At 43.0% G+C, this 19,065-nt stretch overlaps 1 protein-coding gene across 2 annotated transcripts in view; it reads left to right on the top strand.

The window, feature by feature from the left end:
* Positions 1-2,073: 2,073 nt before the first annotated feature.
* The window catches only part of FBN1 (fibrillin 1), a 232,223-nt gene continuing 215,231 nt past the window's right edge, over positions 2,074-19,065 (top strand). For both annotated transcript variants that reach the window (XM_027067205.2, XM_027067206.2), the window contains exons 1-2: positions 2,074-2,213; positions 2,847-3,191. In XM_027067205.2, coding sequence (XP_026923006.1) covers positions 3,028-3,191 — 164 coding nt within the window. In that variant the 5' untranslated portion in view covers positions 2,074-2,213; positions 2,847-3,027. The remainder of the gene's footprint in view (positions 2,214-2,846; positions 3,192-19,065) is intronic.

Genomic DNA, 19,065 nt, shown 5'->3' on the forward strand with positions numbered 1-19,065 from the left:
CTGGAGTGCAGGGAAAGCAGGCAGAGTTTCCAGATTCTCCAGAGGGTGCAAAACAGTTCAGAGCATTGTGGGCCCTTCCTGGATCTCCAACAGCCCTGCTTCTCTGAGCCATGGTTCCTCTGCACAGATGCTTTTTCCAGTCTGAAAAACTCCCCTACCTTTCCCTACCTAGGGAGCTTTTAAAAAATGCCCACGTTAAGTCTCCATTCTCGGCTGTTTAGGCAGAACCTCCTGGGGCTGGGTCATAGTGTCAGATTTATTTCAAGGTCTCAGGTCATTCTACTGTATAGCCAGGGTTGAGAGCTACTACCGTAAGTCGAGTTATGTGTTTCGACTTAACCTCATTTCCTCAGGAAAGCTTTCCCTGTTCAGTCTCAACCTAGGTGAAGTACCTCTGTTATATATCCTCCAAGCAAGCATCCAGTATTTCTTCCTCATTGCATTTAACAATTGGGTCATTATTTTTTCAAGCTAAGTTTCCCTGTAGACTCTACTTTGTGAGGGAAAATGAAAGAAAACAAAACAAACATTTCTGCCTTGCTCACCAAGAAGCCAGGTTCAATCATGCACCAATTGGTACATAGCTGGTGCTCAGTAAATACATCTTGGATGAATGATCTCCTCTACTCAATCAAGGATGTGTGACCAAGCCTCCAATTCATTAATCTAAGAGAAGTTTTACAGGTGAGACTTTAAAGTAGACCACATACTTCTAGGACTATGACTTCAAATGGACTCATATTTTTGACAGTTTCACTGTTTTCATCTTTAAGTACACTTGCCATCGCCATTATAATTCTGCGTGGTCAACATTATTATTTCCATCTGACAATCGGAAAGTAGTTAAATAACTTGCCCAGGTCCTTGTACCCTATTATCTAGGCACAAACAGTTGAGAATAAGGAAAGCCCCCTTCAACAAGGTTCCTGTTTGTGCTGAGTTCTTTTTTTTCTGGCTTGACAGCTGTGGCTGCTACACGGGGATTTTCTGGGGTCTCCAGTTCCAGCCGCCAGGGCCCACGGTGCGATTTCCTGCCTTCTGAAGCCTTTATAATGTATGTACAGGGAACACTGGGCCTTATCTATATAAGGATGCTGTAAATACTGTATTCTCCAAAGTCACTGTGCCTTGCTCGTCCTGGAAAGGCAGCCGTGTGTGTGTGTGTGTGTGTGTGTGTGTGTGTGTGTCTGGGGAGGTGAGCTAGGATTGTCTAGGAGAAGCCCAGTCTTAGCTGTGGGCTGGGCAGGAGGACCATTCCTTTACCACCCCCATCCCAAATCTCAGCTTGCAACATTCACAGGCCTCGGAATCAGAGGACTCGCACTCAGACACTTGGAGCATCTTGGATTCATCCTGCGTGCCTTGAAGTGAGCCTCAGAAGAGCTGCCTCGAGTGGGCTCTCGACGCCCAGGGGGCATGTGCCAGCGGCGGCGAACCCTTCCACGACCGCACACCAGCCCCTGCAGCTCCCTGTGCCGCGGCCCCGCGACGCGCCCTGCCCCAGCCTCCCGGACTCGGGTCTCCGCTGCGCGCCCGGCCAGAGAGGAGCAGTGAGGCGGCGCCGGGGAGGCGCGGGCAGCCAGGACGCGTCTCCTCTCGCGCCGGGGTCGCCGGGGCCTCCGGTGCCGCCGTCTCCAACGCGCGTTCTTGGTGCAGGTGGCACAGCTTTCCGCGCCGGCCGGGCTTCCCAGATCACGGGAGAGGCTAATCTCGGGTCTAGACCTCCCAGCGGCAGAGAGGGCTAAACCGCTACTCCACTTCTTGCCATCCCCCCAGCTCCTCACCCCAAAACGAAAAATCCCAGGCCGGGCAGAACCTGATCACCTCTGTCTCCTCCCAGCTGCGCTAATCCTGCGAGCGAGCGAGGGAGGCCCCCGCGCCGAGGCGGTGGCTGGCAAAGGGGAGTGGAAAGGGAGGATGGATGGGGCCGAGGGGTGGGGTGGCGATGAGGGGGATGTAGGAGGGGGTGTCATTTTCTTTTTCTTTCTTTTTTTTAAAAAAGTATTTCTCTCGCGAGAAACCGCTGCGCAGACGATACTTGAAGAGGTGGGGAAAGGAGGGGGCCGCGGGAGCCGCGGCAGAGACTGTGGGTGCCACAGGCGGACAGGCGGCCACAGCTGGGACAGCTGCGGGCGGAGCGGGGCAGCGGCTGCCGCGGGCAGGACCGAGGAACAGCCGCCGCCGCCTCGGGAGCCGGAGCCGCCGCTTCTCCAGTGGGTGCAGCCAGGGTCCCGACAGGGGTCGGGCGGCCACCGGGGGCTGGAGCTGCAGCCACGGAGGCTTTTGCGTTTGCGCCGCGCCGAGGGCAGGGACAGGGACTGGGTGAGGGGCTGTCCCGGAACGTCCACAGCTGGCGCCGGCCCTCCCCTGCCTGACAGCTTCCTGGCCCGGGGCTCCCGGTGCCGGGCTCCGCGTCAGATGCTCGGGGGGCGGTGGCAGCGCCCGGAGCCGGCCGGGGACGGCGCGGCGGGTTTCCAGCCCCGCGGCTTGGCGGAGAGGGCAGTCAGGGAAGTTGGGGCGTTCAAGCGCGCATCGCGCGCCTTTCGTGCCATTAAAAAAAAAATAAACCCAGCGAGCCGGCTCCGGGGTTTCGAACCGCTCGGGACATGGGTGCTTTGCGGCGCGCTTTTCAGGCGGCGTCCGGGAGGCCGAGAGGCTGGCTGGAGCCGCGGCCGGCGGGGGCCTGGGCTTGTCGGCCAGCTGTGGACCAAACGGTCTTCACTTACCCAAAGTAACTGCGCCACGCTCAGGCGGCGCGCGGGCTGGGCTCGGGAATGGGGACCCCAAGGCTTCAGCATCCCGATGCCCTGAACGTCTCCCCCGCCTCGGCGATTTGTCTGTTGCAGCTGGCAGGGGCCGCCTGAAGTGGGAGCAGCGCCTGGAGAAGGCGGGAGGAGCCCGGCCCGGGGGACGGGCGGCGGGAGAGCGGGACCCCGGCGGCGCGGCGCGCTTTAGGGCGCAGCGGCGGCCGCGGATCGAGCCCGGGGCGCGGCGAGAGGCTGCGGGAGCCGGCGGCCGCGCGGCATCATGCGGCGAGGAGGGCTGCTGGAGGTCGTCCTGGGATTTACCGTGCTCTTAGCGTCCTACACGAGCCATGGGGCCGACGCCAATTTGGAGGCTGGGAACGTGAAAGAAACCAGAGCCAGCCGGGCCAAGAGAAGAGGCGGCGGAGGACACGACGCGCTTAAAGGGTAATGGAACGGGCCAGCTCCTTTGGCGTGGGTCTCCCCTCCCTCTTCTCCCGAGTATCACGATCCAGAGGGAACGGACAGGGCCGATTCTTGACACCGGAAAGATCCTTGAGAAGATCTCCTGGGGCTACCTTAGAAGTGCAGGGGGTGTCCGGCCCTCGCCCAGTTCGAGGCTAAACCGCTTTGCTGCAACGCTTTAAAGATTGCTGCCCCAGAGGAGATGTCATGGTGAAAAGGAATCTTGGGCCATTGTAGAGGCCGATTTTTGGAGGCGAGAAGGGTTTTTTGAGGAAGAAGGGGAGGAGCTGCCACTGAGAGGCGAGGAGAAGCCCATTCCTTTCCCTTCAGGCCAATTCCGGTTGTGTTCAGGGCAAAGTGCTTGCCTCGTGGGCACCTTTGCAGATGCTCTTTTGGTGAGGGGGCAGGAAGGGAAGGGAGTCTAATGACAGGCAGAGAAGACACAGTCAATGGTTGGCTCTCCACCGAGTTATGCTTATGAAAATTACGGACTGAATTTTCTGGTTGATACTGCCTTTGTGATGTCTGCACTGGAAGCAGAGCAGGGCAACTTTTTTGAGAACTTGGGTTCTTTTGGGTTCTCACGGGCTCTTCATTTCATTGGGGGCAGTCATGCTTATGTGGACGGCCTTAAACGGGTGTTTTTAACCGGTGATGTATGTGTGATGTACATGGAATTGAGCATTTCCCGGGTTTCCTAAAGTCCCTATTACAGGAAATGTTTCAGCAGGAAGTATTTACACTAGGCAGGTTGATGGTATAAGGACTGTCAGTACCCTGAATTGAAGAAGGGTGGGAATATATTTCCCTTAAAATTGTTCAGATTGAACGAAAAATCTGTCCTTGTGAGATTGTTTAAATTCAAGCCCCCATAGAAGTAGTAGGATGAACTGTAAATTTTCTCTCCTTGGAGGAGTCTGTGAAATGACCCCAGACAGTATGCACATACAGAGGTTCTTTTGATTCTCATTGTTGCTTCTTTTTGAGTAACTCTGTAGCTTGATTATATGATCCCGAGTCATCAGGTGATGGTGTCCAATCTGATATGCGGCTGAACGTTTCCTTTATTCCTTTTTGTTATGGGATATTTTAATGAGATATATGTAATAAAATTTGTGTTTGTATAGCCTAGGTGCAGGAAGAAAAAAGTGCAGTAAACTGAATGGACCAGTTTTTGAGTCTTGGTCTAGACCAGGGACAAGGTGATTGCCAGGGCCAAGCACTTCGGCTGCGGTAAAATATGCACGATTTTCTGGCCCCAGGAAATAGTTATGATTAATTTAGTTCCATCTTGGCCTTTGTGGAAAATAAATCCAGGATTCCAACAGTGCTGGAAAGGAAATTTGCTTATCATGTTAAGCCTGATTCTGATTAGACAGCAGGCATTCATTGCTGTGCAAGGCCCATGGTAAGTTCAACACATGGACTAAAACTCTGATTTTCATACGTTCTCAAAAGGACCTGATTTAGTCTAGTATTTTTCCTTAAAAAAAAAATCTCTGCTATATATATTATCATAATAGCTCAGCTCGATGGCATTGCTCCTATAGGAAGAAAGGAAGTGGGGTTTAAATTTGTGGATGAAAGTCTGCAGGGAGACATCAGGCCCAGCCAGACATTTGTCTCATCTCTGTGCTAACACCAACCAGCCTGTTTCCTTGGGAGGCACAAACTCAGTGTGAAAACAGAAACTGAGCTTTACTTTGTTGCTTAACAGAATGTCCATAGATTGACTCATACCACCACTTATTTCTCTTGGGTTTTCCTTTTTTTTTTTTTTTTTTTACGATTACAGGGCAACACCTCTCTGTGTTCTTCATAGTATTTGGTTACTAACATAGATGTTACTCTATTGCAAGCTATTCATAGAGCCTTCCTAAAAACGTGTTATTAATAGAACAGTGATTATGAGTGTGCCTCCTTCTCATGTTATCTATAAGACTTTACATAAAGATTTGAAAAATAATTATAGTTAACATTTGCTGTGTAATATATACTAATATAAAGGTTTTTATTTTTAGGCTTCTCATGTTATCTATAAGGTTTTATAGGTATATATAGATATATAGATAGATATAGATATATAGATATATGGGGAGGTAAAAAAGTAATAATTTAAAAGGATATACAGTTAAAAGTCTTTCCCTCTTAACTCTCAGACACCATTTTTATAAAACTATTATAGGCATATATATGCATATTGAGATATATATTTGTATACACATACATACATATACATATATGTATACTGTGTATCCTATTTAATACATGCAATATACTGTACATGCTGTTCTGAACCTTGCTCACTTCTATATATCTTTAGTGCCTCCATCTGTTAATTCATATGGATCTACCTTGTGCCTTCTCTTGGTGCAAAGAATACCATACATGGCTGGAACAGTTCCCTAATGATGGCTCTCTGGATTATATTACTCTTTTTTTTTGCTATTCCCAAATTCTCCTACATGCCTATATGTGTACATGTGTAAATTTATATGTGGTATAAGTTAATAAAAGTAGAACTTCTGGAGAAAAGGTTTTCCCGTAGATTTTAAATAAGTACCAATTCTGCTTTTAAATTTGAATAGCATTTAAAAGGTATTTTCTCTGCTTATGGCTCTTAGTCTCCCATGAATAAGTCTTTTAACCATGCCCTGCTGTATAAATCATCAGGAAAAGCATTTGTGGGTAACATTTTTCTAGTTATTGCTTAAAATTTCTATTTTTTGCTAGTTAAAATATTGCCAGCTTCAAAACTAACCTCTTTGACTGCAGTAAAACCTGTTGACCATTTTGATGGAAATGCACAATTTCTGAAGTGAAAGTGATTTGTAACCCCAAGTCTGCCTGATGCCCAGTTGGTGGCAGCAACTTTCAGCACCTCACTAATATTTCCTCTGGTTAAAATGTGCTTTAAACTCACCAGTGTCCACTGTGCACTCATCTCGTCTCCTCCACCAGTACCTCCTTGTCTTTCTTGGATGTGACAGGTGACTACGGAATTTGCCTTGGTCATCTTCTTGGGATATGTATCCCTTTCCTGTTCGCACCCCGCCTCACAGACTGGGGATGTGCCTAACTTTTCCCCTTAAAGACTGTAGTTCTAGCTTGTCTTCTTCTCTTCCATCCTGTTGCAGGTGTGTGTGTGTGTGTGTGTGTGTGTGTGTGTGTGTGTGTGTGTGTTTTCCCCTTCCCACTGGGCAACAGAAGTTGTTCCACAGTGGAAATTTAAGCATCCTCAAGTTTCTTCCCAGCTTTCGCTGTGTTTTCTTAGACGAAATTGCCAATTTCTGTTTTTACAGGAAATCCTTTTTTTATGGAATGAGTGTGGTCCCCATTCACTCTGCAAAAATCGCATTTTTCTCTATTTTGAAAGGAGAATTTTGGAAGCTTCAAAAATGTTTTCAAATAATACATGTATAGTAGTTTTCCTTTGACTGGGGCACTGCTTAACATGTGTGAAGCGACTTTATGAGAAACAATAAAATCCTAGATTTATTGTTCGAATTTCAGTTCACAAGAATGTTTCTCAGCTGAATTCTTAACTTCTGTGATGAGGCCAAATGTGTGGGAGACTATTTGATTTAAAAAAACACACAGCTCTACTTGAATAGCAGTAGTTAGGAACCATTTATCCTAATAAATAAATATTTATATGTTATATATAATGCATACATATTATATATAATATATTATCATATTTATAGATTTATATTATAATATATTGTATTATAATATATATTATTATGTTATGTGTTATATATAATAAATATTGTTAATATTGCCTTTTGCTTTAGCTCTGAAATAAGGAAATATTGCAGTTTCCTGTCAAAGGGGAAAAAAGTCTTTAGAGTGAAACCCATTTTTCCCAAATCTGATAAGACAGATTGAGAATTTCTATCCTTGTTGCCTGGTTTATAAGTGTATGACACTGGGTGTATTTCACATAATTTGTCCCCTATTGCGTACTTTTTTTGTCTTTGTTTGTTTATTTTTTCCAGAGGTCTTGTTACCAGAAAAATCCACACGGGACAGTTGGTACACAGGGTAGATTATGTGCTGGCAAACTCCAAGGGATTAATTACACTGAAGTCTGTTATGCAAATAAAGAACTTTAACAGGGGACACAAAGTTCTGTAGACTTTATAAAGTCCATTTACTTTACAAAGACAACTTTAAGCCTTCATCTGAAGTCAGGTAGGCTAATAATATGGGGAAAAGACTCCTGCAGTGGTATGGTTTGTCTTTGTATTTATTGAAAAGGTTAAGCTAAAATATTGCAATACCTTTAAAAAAAAGATATTTTTAAATAGAAGTTTTTAGCAACTCCACATTTTAAATTAGAAGATGGACACAAAATACTGATTTATGTTATGACTCATTTTGTAGCATTTAAGACATAGAGGTTGTTTACAAAAACACGTAAGTTGTTGGTATTGCGTGTTAACTAAAACATATATCAGCCTACCGTGAGATGAGGTCCAGGCTGATGGAAAAGGAAGTGCAGACATCTCTCCAAGCTTATTAGGAATTCTAAAGATCATTGAAATATTCCTTTGTTGTCTTGTGTGGCTGATGATTAAAAAGAATATATTATTAGGCCAATGACGCTTATCAAGCAAAATACTGAACAGATTATTAGGGTGTTTACCCAGACTTTGTTTGCTTTTCCCTTCAGTAAACCAAACAACCAATTTGTGAAGTTTAACCTTTGTTTTTGATATGAATATAAGATTTCAAATATTTTTTGGAAATAGAAGGAAACTATATTAACAATTTCTTTGCATCTAGAAACCAATCCCACAAATGGGCCCTACTGATGCAACTTAGAATTTTTTTCCATGAAATTTTTTTTTAAGAAGGCTGAAATCAGGCCGGAGTTATATGGCAGCCGTTGTTAAGTTTCATTTTCCCATCAGATTATAAAATCATCAAAGGCAGGACTCCTAAGATTTTAACACTAACTGATCATTAGATGGGATTTCAAAGAGTTCATTAATTCAGGAAGCCTTGATTGAAGGCCAGCCTGAATTTAGCTCTGTGGAATGCAGAGACATCCATCCTGTAGCCTGCAGGAGCTTCATGTTTGGTAGGAAAAGTCAAATCCATTATGGGAAGGACCAGGAGTCAGTGGGAAGGTAGCAGAGGGCATGGGGGGTAGGATTAAGTAAAAACAAATAACAGCAGGACACCTGGGTAGCTCAGTTGGTTAACCATCCAACTCTTGATTTTGGCTCAGGTCATGATCGTATGATCCATGAGATCGAGCCTTGCATCAGGCTCTGTGCTGACAGTGCGGAGCCTGCTTGGGATTCTGACTCTCCCTCCTTCTGCCACTGCCCCCCACAAAATAAATAAATAAAAAACACCTTAAAAAAACCCAGAAATAACAACAGCAATTATAGCACTAGTAGGTGACTTCTAGATGACATTTATGTCCCAGGCGCTGCTCTCAGTGTTTTCCATCTGATAACTCATTTGATGCTCACAGCATTTCTGTTGGATGGGTCCTTTTATTAGCTTTTATGGCTCTGAGAGCCGAGGCACACAAAGGTTAAATTTTAAGGACAAATTCTTAATATTAAGTTTTCTTTCTCCATTAATTTTAGTTATGGTTTTGGTTTTTCATTCCACTGATCAAAAATGTAGGACTAAGACTTTGGTAAAATTCCACTTAAAATTCCTAATATTCTTCGTGCTCGTTCACACATCCCAAGTATAGTTAATAATACACTAGAATTTGTCAAACAAGAAACTTTCCCTAACATTTCTACAAAGACACTAATAAAACACAGAAGGAATTATAGAATGTCAGAGTTGGTGAGGTCTTTGGACGCACATATATTTTAGTATTATATTAATTTATATTATTATATTATATTATATTATATTATATTATATTATATTATACCTTGAACTTTTACTAAGGGTGGTAGGTAACCATCACAGGTACTGTCCTGCATTGCCCATGGTTCTGAATGGGACACGTTCCTCATGATGTCATTCAGAATCTTTTGTTCTCATGTCCTATGTGAAAAATTTGTCAGAATAGAGTTGGAAGAGATGTTTCTCTTTTCAGTGGAAACTGTAATGTGTGTTAAATTTTTAACCAACATGATAAATTATTTAATTTTTTATGTTTCGTTTTTTACCATGGTTGCCTTTAAGCTCAAAGCCATTAATATAATGTAATTTTTACATGAGATTGCAGTAATAATGGTAAATATTAGCAAGCTCTGGTATATCACTGAGGTTTGCACTTTACATACATTAATTCATTTAATGTATAACTTCTTTATGAGAAAGATTCTACCTGCTTGCCCATTTAATAGATGAGGAGACTGAGGGATACAGAGTTTCAGTAATTCCTCTGGTGACATAAACTAGTAAGAGACAGAGTTGGGAAATCTGGCCTCACAGTCAGTGCTCTTAACCAGTGTATTTTACTGCTTCTCATTTATAATAAATCTTATACCTGGTAAGTTTATTTCTTTCTCCCATACTCTTGATACTTTCCTTTCCCCAGAATCTTCCCTATCATTGCTGTGGGAGAGACTCAACATCTAATGAAGGCAAATGCAGTCATATGCCAAGGGAAGCATCACTGTGGGAATAGGATTCATCAGAAAAGACTTCACGGTGAAAGTCGGTAGGGGTTGGCAAACAGTGACCCAAGCCCTGTTTGTGTAAATGAGATTTTATTGAAACAAAGCCGTGCCCATTTGTTTATATATCATCGACGTCTGTTTTCCTGATGCAGCTGCAGAGTGGAGTAGTTACGACAATGTGTGGCTGGCAAAACTAAATTATTTGCGACTTGGTCCTTTACAGAAAAAATTTGCCGACCTCTCGTCTATGTGATAAATAAGTGACTGTCTACTAGGACTGAGAACTTCTGGAAGGCAGAGTTCTTGTTTGTTTTATTTATCACTAGGGATACTGAGGAGCTGGGTATGTGGTTAGTGTTCAATAGACAATTTTTGACTCACCAGTTTTGATTGACTGGTAAGGTAAATTACATACATTAGAGCTTGGAGGAAATAGAGGAGAGAAATAAGGAAAAAAGTTGAGTGAAAAAGCTATGAAGGGAACGTGTGAAGGGACTGAGGGACATCGAGTATAGTTGGGCAGGGATTGCATTGCACACCTTCGAGGGGAACACTTCTTAGTGTAGCCCAGGAACGTAGTGCCCCCTGGATTTGTGCAGTATGCAACTACCTGTGCTTGTCCGTAGATGGGGACACCGTCAGGAGTGGGAGAGGGACTAAAGGGCACAAAACGTTACTATCTGATTGCTGTGAAAGGTGAGGATGGTGAACTAGTATGGGATTCTAAGATGGGAGCGTGATGAGATCTTTGCTGCTCTGGTGGATGTGTGAAAGGTGTGTGGCTTAGAGGTAGGGAGGCCAGAGTCAGGGGGACTGGGAGGCTAATAGAGGGGTCAGGGTGAGAGTGATTGATGGCCTGAGCAGTGGAGGTGGGGGAAGAGAAGGCTCATGTGACGTTCTAGAAGTAGCATGAGCAGTACTTGGCCACTTGGTTGGTCAGGAGGAGAGGCAAAGGGGAAGACACACCTAGGGTGCCCCCACCTCCATGCGCCTTAAAACTTACTATACATAAAAACGATATAGCACCGTTAATAAAAAACTAAAGAGAAACAAACCATCCCTAGTTCCTCTACTATAAGGAAACAAGCTAGTTTCATTTGTGAGTGTTTTGATTTTCTTATTGCTATGTAACAAGTTACCCCAAACTTAGTGGCTTGAAACAACAACAATTTTATTATTTCTTATGATTCTGCAGGCCAGGAATTTGGACAGGGCACAGTGGGGAATCTTGTTTCTGCTTCCCACAGTGTCTGATGGGGCTGGAGTGAGCGAGATGACTTCTTCACGTGTATTTCTGGTTCTGTAGACTGGAGCCTGCAGTACTGTTTACTTTGGTGTGGTTAATCTAAGGACAGAGGAGGGGAATAAAGGAAGCAAAGAGCCACTTGTCAGGCTCTGCTGGGTGCTTTCCAAGTTTTAAAGCTCTCCTCTGAGGCCTCCTGCCTGGGTCTGTCCCTGGGGATGGAGCCACTGAGTGTGTTTTTTCAAATGGAGAAACTGAGCGCCAGGTGAAGTTATCAGGCCTTGCTCAGGGTTAAGTGTCTATTGGGCCTGGATGTTGAACAATAACCTTTTGACCTCTGGTCACATGCTTTAGCCCCACGAGTTGACTACGGAGCTGACTTCAATGACTAGCTAGCTGGAGGGGCTCAGATGTGTTATCTGTGTTGGCTAGGTTCCTCAGTTCTCTTCCGTATGGTCTCAGATTGTCTCCTTCTCCACGTGGCCTCTCCACATAGACTCTCCAGCAGCACAGCCACACTTTTCACAGTGTACCTCAGGATTCCAAGAGCACAAAAATGGAAGCTACCAGACTTTCTTCAAACTTCGCCTGGACTGGCATGACCTGGAAATCCATGCAAGTCACAGGCCTCATCCAGACTCAAGGGCATGGACTAATAAGCCCTACCTCTTGATGTGTGCACCAGCATGTGTCTGCAGAGGGGGGAGGAATGTGGGGAGACATCTTTGGAGACTAGCTACCACAGTAGGGATTAGGTTTTTGAGAAGGTGATCGGATGTTTTAACTCTAACTTGATCAAGTCCCATTGACTTACTTCTTCATTGGAGATACTGCATTGTATTTTGCTGCTTCGAATGAAAGCTGCTTCGAATTCTGTAACTTCGAATGAAAAATGCTACATGAACAGTGTATCTTCATGATCTGTTAGATTAATGTTAAGGACATTGTTCTTAGCTTGCCCACACTTCTGCATTTAAAGAACTCATGCAACCCAGGAATAAGATTACAGTTCCTCTTTAACTGGCAAATTTTGTTTTTTCAAATATGAGAATTAACAGACTCCTAAAGTTTCCCCCCCTTTTCCTTTAGCTTTTAACACAGGGACAAATTTAATGCGTGATCACTTTAATTTATTAACTTAAGTATTTTGTGTATTTTGCCTTCCTTCTGTATGAGAGTTTGCTTTCAGCTTCTGTTAATAGCTTCCTTTTCTTATATCTGTTGATGTAATTTGCCTCAGAAACATTTTTGGGGGAATCAGGAATTATAACTGACCAATAAAGATAGATATGCGATTGCCAATAGTTGGTATTACAGCAAACTGAACTCTGTTATTTCTGTCGTAAATGGAGTAGTCATACCGTTAATAAAATAAAATTAACATGAGGAGTACTGTCAAATTTGGATTGTAGATCTGCTGCTCTATTATATTGAATCCTAGTTTTTATTTCTTGAGACTTTACCACTTTCTCAAGTGGTTTTTTTTGTTGTTGTTGTTGAAATTATCGCTGAGTCTATTTATTCAGCCCTTCCGAGCGAAGGGAGAGAGGAAAATTCCCTATCTCCACCATTCCCAGCCGAAGATGTATTCCAGACGGCAAGCAGGCTCCGAGTTAGGAGAGCTGCTCCCTGAGACAAGTGATTTGGTTCAGTGTTTTGTTGAAGGGTTGTGAATTCCTAGACCATCAGTCATACTTACATTCAAATATAAGTATCCAAACACATCTAAGTCCAAATATAGTACAACCATTTTATGATGTTAGTGTTGGGAGACAGGATTTATGTGGGCCCTATGGACACATTATGTCTGCTGTTAAGTTCGTGGTTTTGAACTGAAGTATAGGAATATCTCTATTAATCAAGGGAATGTATTCCAGAGACAGGGTTTGTTTTCTTTTGTTTTTCTGTTTCTTCTCCTTTGCCTCCTTCCTCTTTTTTCTTCTTTATCATCAACAGTTTCTCCTTCTTTTCTTCATCCTCCTCCTCCTTCTTCCTTTCTTCCTCCTCCATCATCATCATCATCATCATCATCATCATCATCATCATCACCATCTCATCTCATCTTCCTTTTCTTCTCTTTGCAGGTAACTTCAGAAGCTGAGCTATAAATAAAATAGAGATGATAGAGATATTAAATAAGGGTTAAAACATTAAGAAAAATAAATTCTAAGTAAAATTTAAAATTTTTACTTGGCAGTCTTGGGATGTTTGAAAAGAAAAAGCAGAGATAACGATTTTGTTAGGAGAGGGAAGGAGAAGGATTAAAGGAGGTGGGAGGTGACAATTGGGAGAAAATTCTAGGGTGGAGAGTGCTATCAGCCAGGGATCTGGGCTGGACAGAGCAGGTGTCGCATTCTTACTGGTATGAATGACAGCCCCCTCATTCCAGGTGACCTGTGGCCTTAACTAGCCTCCTCAGGGGACTGAGGGCTTCTGGAGGAGCTAGACCATAAAAAGAAAGACACTTGGATGTCAGAAAAGATCCCTGCAAAAACATTTAGAGGGATTCAGTGGAAAAGCAGGTTAATCCATCATGTATGATGAACTTCTGTGTATGGTGCCATGTAAAGTTTGGTGCATCCCCCTTTTCCTATGGATAATGGTTTATTGTTCACCATTTCTCCTACCCATTGGTACTAATTTATAAGATTGTATAATCAGAGTCTAATAGGTTGGTGCCTTTGATGGGTAACTTTTAAAGACTCTTCTTATTTGCAAGGTTTTTTTTTTTTTTTTTGGCATAGTTAATTATGACTCAGATCTTCCTTTATAGTCAGACCATCTCTCTTTACAAAAATACTATAACTTAGTGTCATAGTGGGACCAAGTCTAGAAATTTACAGATGCTGAAACCAAAGCCCAGAGAAAGTTCGTTAAAAAGTGCTCAAGGTACTTATTTTCTTCCCTACTTCATAGGTGTGGAAGCTGAGCCACACAGTGGCAAGAGACAATTTAAGTAGAAGTATACTGTTGGGTACAAGATTATACCTCCTCTTTGTCTTCATATCTTAGAAAGGGTGATTGGTGTCTTGAAGTCCTCACCTGTGCTTCAAATAAGCACACTTCCTGCACTATGTAGGCAAGGACATTTGCCTTGTTCTTGTTTATTTGGCCTTAGGCAGTGCCATCAGCCTCTCAGTGGTCAATCCTGATGGGAAGGTGGGCACTAGAAATTTAGCTCTTCAGTGCTACCTTGCAGTCAACAGAAGCCTCCATACTAGGCGCGGTTGAGTAGGATGGGGCTTTCCATTGGGGTAGTGGCCAGTGAGAGCAGCCAGGTAGGGGGTGGGAGAATAAGAAGGGGGAGCCTTCTCTGGGAATCTGAAGAGCAGCACCACCTCCTACCACCAGCACCCCACTCACACTTGAAACTGGCAATTAGAATGTCAAATGTCCTGGGACAGGCCATAGCAACTTTAGGTCTGTAAGCTCTGACTCTTATCTTCTAACTTGCCTGACTCAGTTGTCTAAACTACTCATTTATACTTTAGATTATATTAAGAAACATGCCAATGAAGAAACACAAATCTTAAGTTCTTGTTCTTTCTTCCGTATCATCTATCCCAATAATTTTAGAACATCTGCCTAAGCCAAGTGACAACTATTTTTGAGCGTTAACTGCATTTGAACGAGACCTCATGTTTAACTCTCAGAATGAACACCCCATCTCAAGTCTGGTGATATTATAGTCTTTCCAATGGTTCTAGACAGAACTACATCTGGAGTATCTTTCTCTCCTCTTACTGATGGGGTTAATGTCTAAGGTGATGTGGGCAAGTGCTTTACAAGGAGGGACTTGATATGCAACGTTCAAGTTGACAAATAGTTTTTAATCTATCATGGACTGCTGCTGCTTCACACCCCAGAGTTTAGGCCACTGACCTCAAGTTTGCAAATTTTATATCCCATTACCACCCTGTGAGCTCTATACTCCCTAGGGCCACATCGTTGATGTTTTAGCTGGAATCTGAGAAAGTGTCTGAACATTTCCTGAAGAGTTGGCTTGGAGTGATTTGGCAGCTCAGTCATGAAAACCCGGAGCTAGTGGCTGGGGTATACGTTATAATTACCTCACACTGTTTCCTATTTGAGCCTGGTTGTGGGTAGCTGGGTACAGTGGGATTGCTTGTGAGACTATATTTTAAAGGAGCGCGGAGTCATTTTCAATGAACGCTAATAACCATTGGCCATGTTTTTAGGGAGGCGTGGAAGTGTGGACATAGACATGCCTGGAGGCAAATCCTGGCTCCACCACCTACTAGGAAGGAACCCCAGACAAGTGGCTTGATCTATTTGACTCTCAATTTCTTCACTTGTAAAATGAGATTATAATGCTCACCTTTCTGGGTTGTTCTAACATTCAGGGAGATAATACCCTTCAAGTTCCTAGTATAGTGTTTTATGTGTTTTCGCTATGGTGATGAGGATGATTATAATGCTGTTATGGAGGGGCTGGAGTCATACAAAGAGGCTGGATTTTTATGGCCAAAGCCAAAAGTTAAACAACCATTGGTATCTGGAGACCACAGTCTCAACTTTCTCATTTTGGAACCAATTAGTTCAGAAGGAAAGGGGGCAAACTTGAACTTCAAACATTTTGAAAATATCATTTTAATGGAAATTCACTTTGCCTCTGGAGGTCTGGTTATACCTAAAGACAGTATGCTGATAAGGTTTTGATTTTTAAATTTCTCTTACCCCCCGATTGTGTTACCGTTATTGGGAAATAAACTTAACTGAGTGTGATCTCTTATTCATACGGCCCCCTCAACTCCTCCAGAGAAGTTTGTATGTTTTTATTGGTAGCTCTGGTGAACAGGCCTTGTCTCCTTCCTGCTGGTCATTTCTTTTGGCACCGCTCCTGTCACATGCCCATCACTGTGGCCAAAGAAATGGGGCACTCGGGGGCCAGGCCTGAGTCATGTGTCATGGGTTCAAAGAAGTAAAGGGGTACTAGGTGGTAAACACAGTATCTGCACCCAAACTGAGAAAGCGCCCTTTCCATACACCCAGAACTCCCTCAACTCACTCTGTCATTACTGTTCCCTCTGGATGCTTTGTGGGCAGACCATCTTACGTGATTTGGGGCCAGGCTGACTCAGATTGGCCACCTCTGAGAGGAGCCATGGCCTTTGCTGTCCAAGTGAGCGTTCCCTTCCCTTGGCTTCAGGCCCTGCAGCAACATAATGCTCATTCAGTACAAAGGATTCTTATTTGTTGTTGTTTTTCTTCTGAGTGCAATTTCTCTTGAGAAACTGAAAATCTTGTTTTTCATTTTCTTTTAATGATTTACACTTTGATTCTAATGAGAGTCGACCTTTAAGAGATATTAAACTACTAAGCATCTGGAAACGTGTAATAAAAACATACATTATTTTAATTTAGGCAATGCTTTGGTAGAGTTCCTATACCCTGCACCCTAACATACCAACCTCTGGTTAACTGATTGGCAATAAAGCCTAGGAAGTTGTGGTTGCTTCGTTTTCATTCACAGGCTGTAGAAATAAGAGCGCTTTCAATAAGGAATAAACAGATAACAGTTGTTTTTGTTTGTCATTAAAAATGCTCAAATTACCTAATATCTCTCATCTCTTTGGGGTAAACGCCCCGTCACCAATACAATCAAAGTTTATAAGAAAACAAAAACATAAAAACAAACAACCAACCAGGTATCTTCTCTGCTTTACTAACTTCCCCGGAAAAAAATAAACCCCAAATAACAAAATAAACTTTTCTTTTTAACCTTTTGAAAACCTTTCAGGAATCTTACAAGAATATGCAAGCCATTTTTCTTTTCTTTCTTTCTTTCTTTCTTTCTTTCTTTCTTTCTTTCTTTCTTTTTTTTTGTCAGCAGTTCTGACTTTGTATAGAAATTTTTGAACATCTGACAGAATTCTAGACAACAGTATCTAATTAATTTGCCCTTGGACAGATTCCCTCTGCTCGTTTGCATTTGGGCCCTTTCTTGGAAATAGGTTGTTAAACACACATTCTCACATATTGAGGAGTCAGAAAACATACCAGGGTTCCTTGCTAAATGATTTCCTCCTTCTCTTTCATATTTCACATGACTATAAGAATTCTTCCACTTGTGAACAGAGTGCCAAAATTCAGTCCGTTTATGGATGGACCTGATACAAATCAATCCCTTTTCCTTCAAACTCATCTTTTGTTAACTGATGGGTTTATGTTGGCCATAAGGAAAGACAAGGGATCCTTATGAAAATGGATCATGTCAAAAAAGTAGTTGTAATGCCTAAGGAAACACATCCCCTGGGCTAACATGCTTAGTTGTTTGCAAGAGTGTGGTTAAGTCCTTTGTCCTTAGATTCCTCGTCTAATGAACATTAACCTTATTTGGTAGCTGCATACTTGAGATTTAGAGAAAAACTTCGGTTAGTTCTTGCCACTTGTGTAAGATGGTAAAGAGGCTGGGGTTGTACTGTTATTATTTCTAATGTTTTATTTTTTAAGTTTATTTATTTATTTTAAGAGAGACAAAGACAGCGTGAATGGGGAAGCAGCAGAGAGAAAGGGAGAGAGAGAATCCCAAGCAGGCTCTATGCTGGTAGTGCAGAGTCTGGTGCAGGGCTTGAACTCATGAAACTGTGAGATCACAACCTGAGCCGATTCCAAGAGTTGGACAATTAACCTGAGCCACCCAGGCACCCTGGACTGTTGTTATTTCTAAATGGGGATCCCCATCCCACTCAAGAATGTTGAGTTGGATAACAGATAACAGTGGGTCTTTAAGGGGCACCTGGCTGTCTCAGTTAGTAGAGCACACGACTCTCGATCTTGGGGTCGTGAGTTTGAGCCCCATGTTGGGTGTAGAGATTACTTAAAAAAGTAAAACTTAAAAGAAAAAAAAGGAGGTCTTCAAGTGAATGAAAAAGGAAGAACGTGTATTGCCCTGGTGGCATGTAGGAGAGGAAGGCTATCAGAATGAACTAGATCACATGCTGCTTCAAAGTTGTTTTTTTACTTTTTAAGGTGGAGAATTTCAAATATATACAAAACTAGAGAGAATAATGCAGTGAAACTCCAGGTTTAGCCCTTATCAGTTAATGGTCAATCTTCTTTTATCTACTTCTTTCCTCTGCCAGAGATTATTTTGATGTAAACCCATGAAAAACCATTTAATTTGTTGTGACCATTTCAATATGTACCTCTAAAATCTACAACTCTTTAAGAAGCATAAATATAGTACCACTATTACATTTAAAATTAGTGGGGCGCCTGGGTGGCTTAGTCGGCTTCAGCTCAGGTCATGATCTCGTGGTTCATGGGTTCGAGCCTGTGGTCAGGCTCTGTGCTGACAGCTCAGAGCCTGGAGCCTGCTTCAGATTCTGTGTCTCCCTTGCTCTCTGCCCCTCCCCCACTCATGCTCTATCTCTCTCTCTCTCTCAAAAATAAACATGAAAAAAGTTAAAAAAAATAAAATTAGCATTAACTTTTAAAATACCCTCAGCTATACAGTGAGCATCACTTTCTTCTTAAAGGTTGTTGCTGCGTTGCTTTGTTTTGGTATTTGGCACCCATTCTGCTTAATTATAGCTTGCAACACGAACCCTATCACACCTTCCCCAGAGCTCCAAAAGTGTTGAGAGGACAATGCTGTTATCACTCAAGCTGAGAGGGAAATCTTCTGGTTTGGATTTCAGGGAAGAGATGTGTTGGCGGTTGAAAGGTGAGTTGCCACGTTCTCCATGTAATGGGCAGCGTGTCGACAGCCTCTGGATTAAGTTCTAGAGACCTGAAACTGGAGAGTTTTTTACAACATCATCTGGGTCACTCTGGCCTTTGTGTAGCTCATTGTCTTCCTAAGCCAGGTCAGACAGTTGCCTGCATGATCTGCTGGTTTTGCTTGAATTTAGTTTTCAAAAGACAAGTCACACCCATATTCAATTACATGCATAAAACACATTCCAATGGCAGCTATGAGTAGGTTTTGAATTATCCACATTTAGAATCTCTACATTGCCTCCGACCCACCCACTCCCCC

Source organism: Acinonyx jubatus, chromosome B3 (genome assembly GCF_027475565.1).
Source record: "Acinonyx jubatus isolate Ajub_Pintada_27869175 chromosome B3, VMU_Ajub_asm_v1.0, whole genome shotgun sequence".
Classification (NCBI taxonomy): Eukaryota; Metazoa; Chordata; class Mammalia; order Carnivora; family Felidae; genus Acinonyx; species Acinonyx jubatus.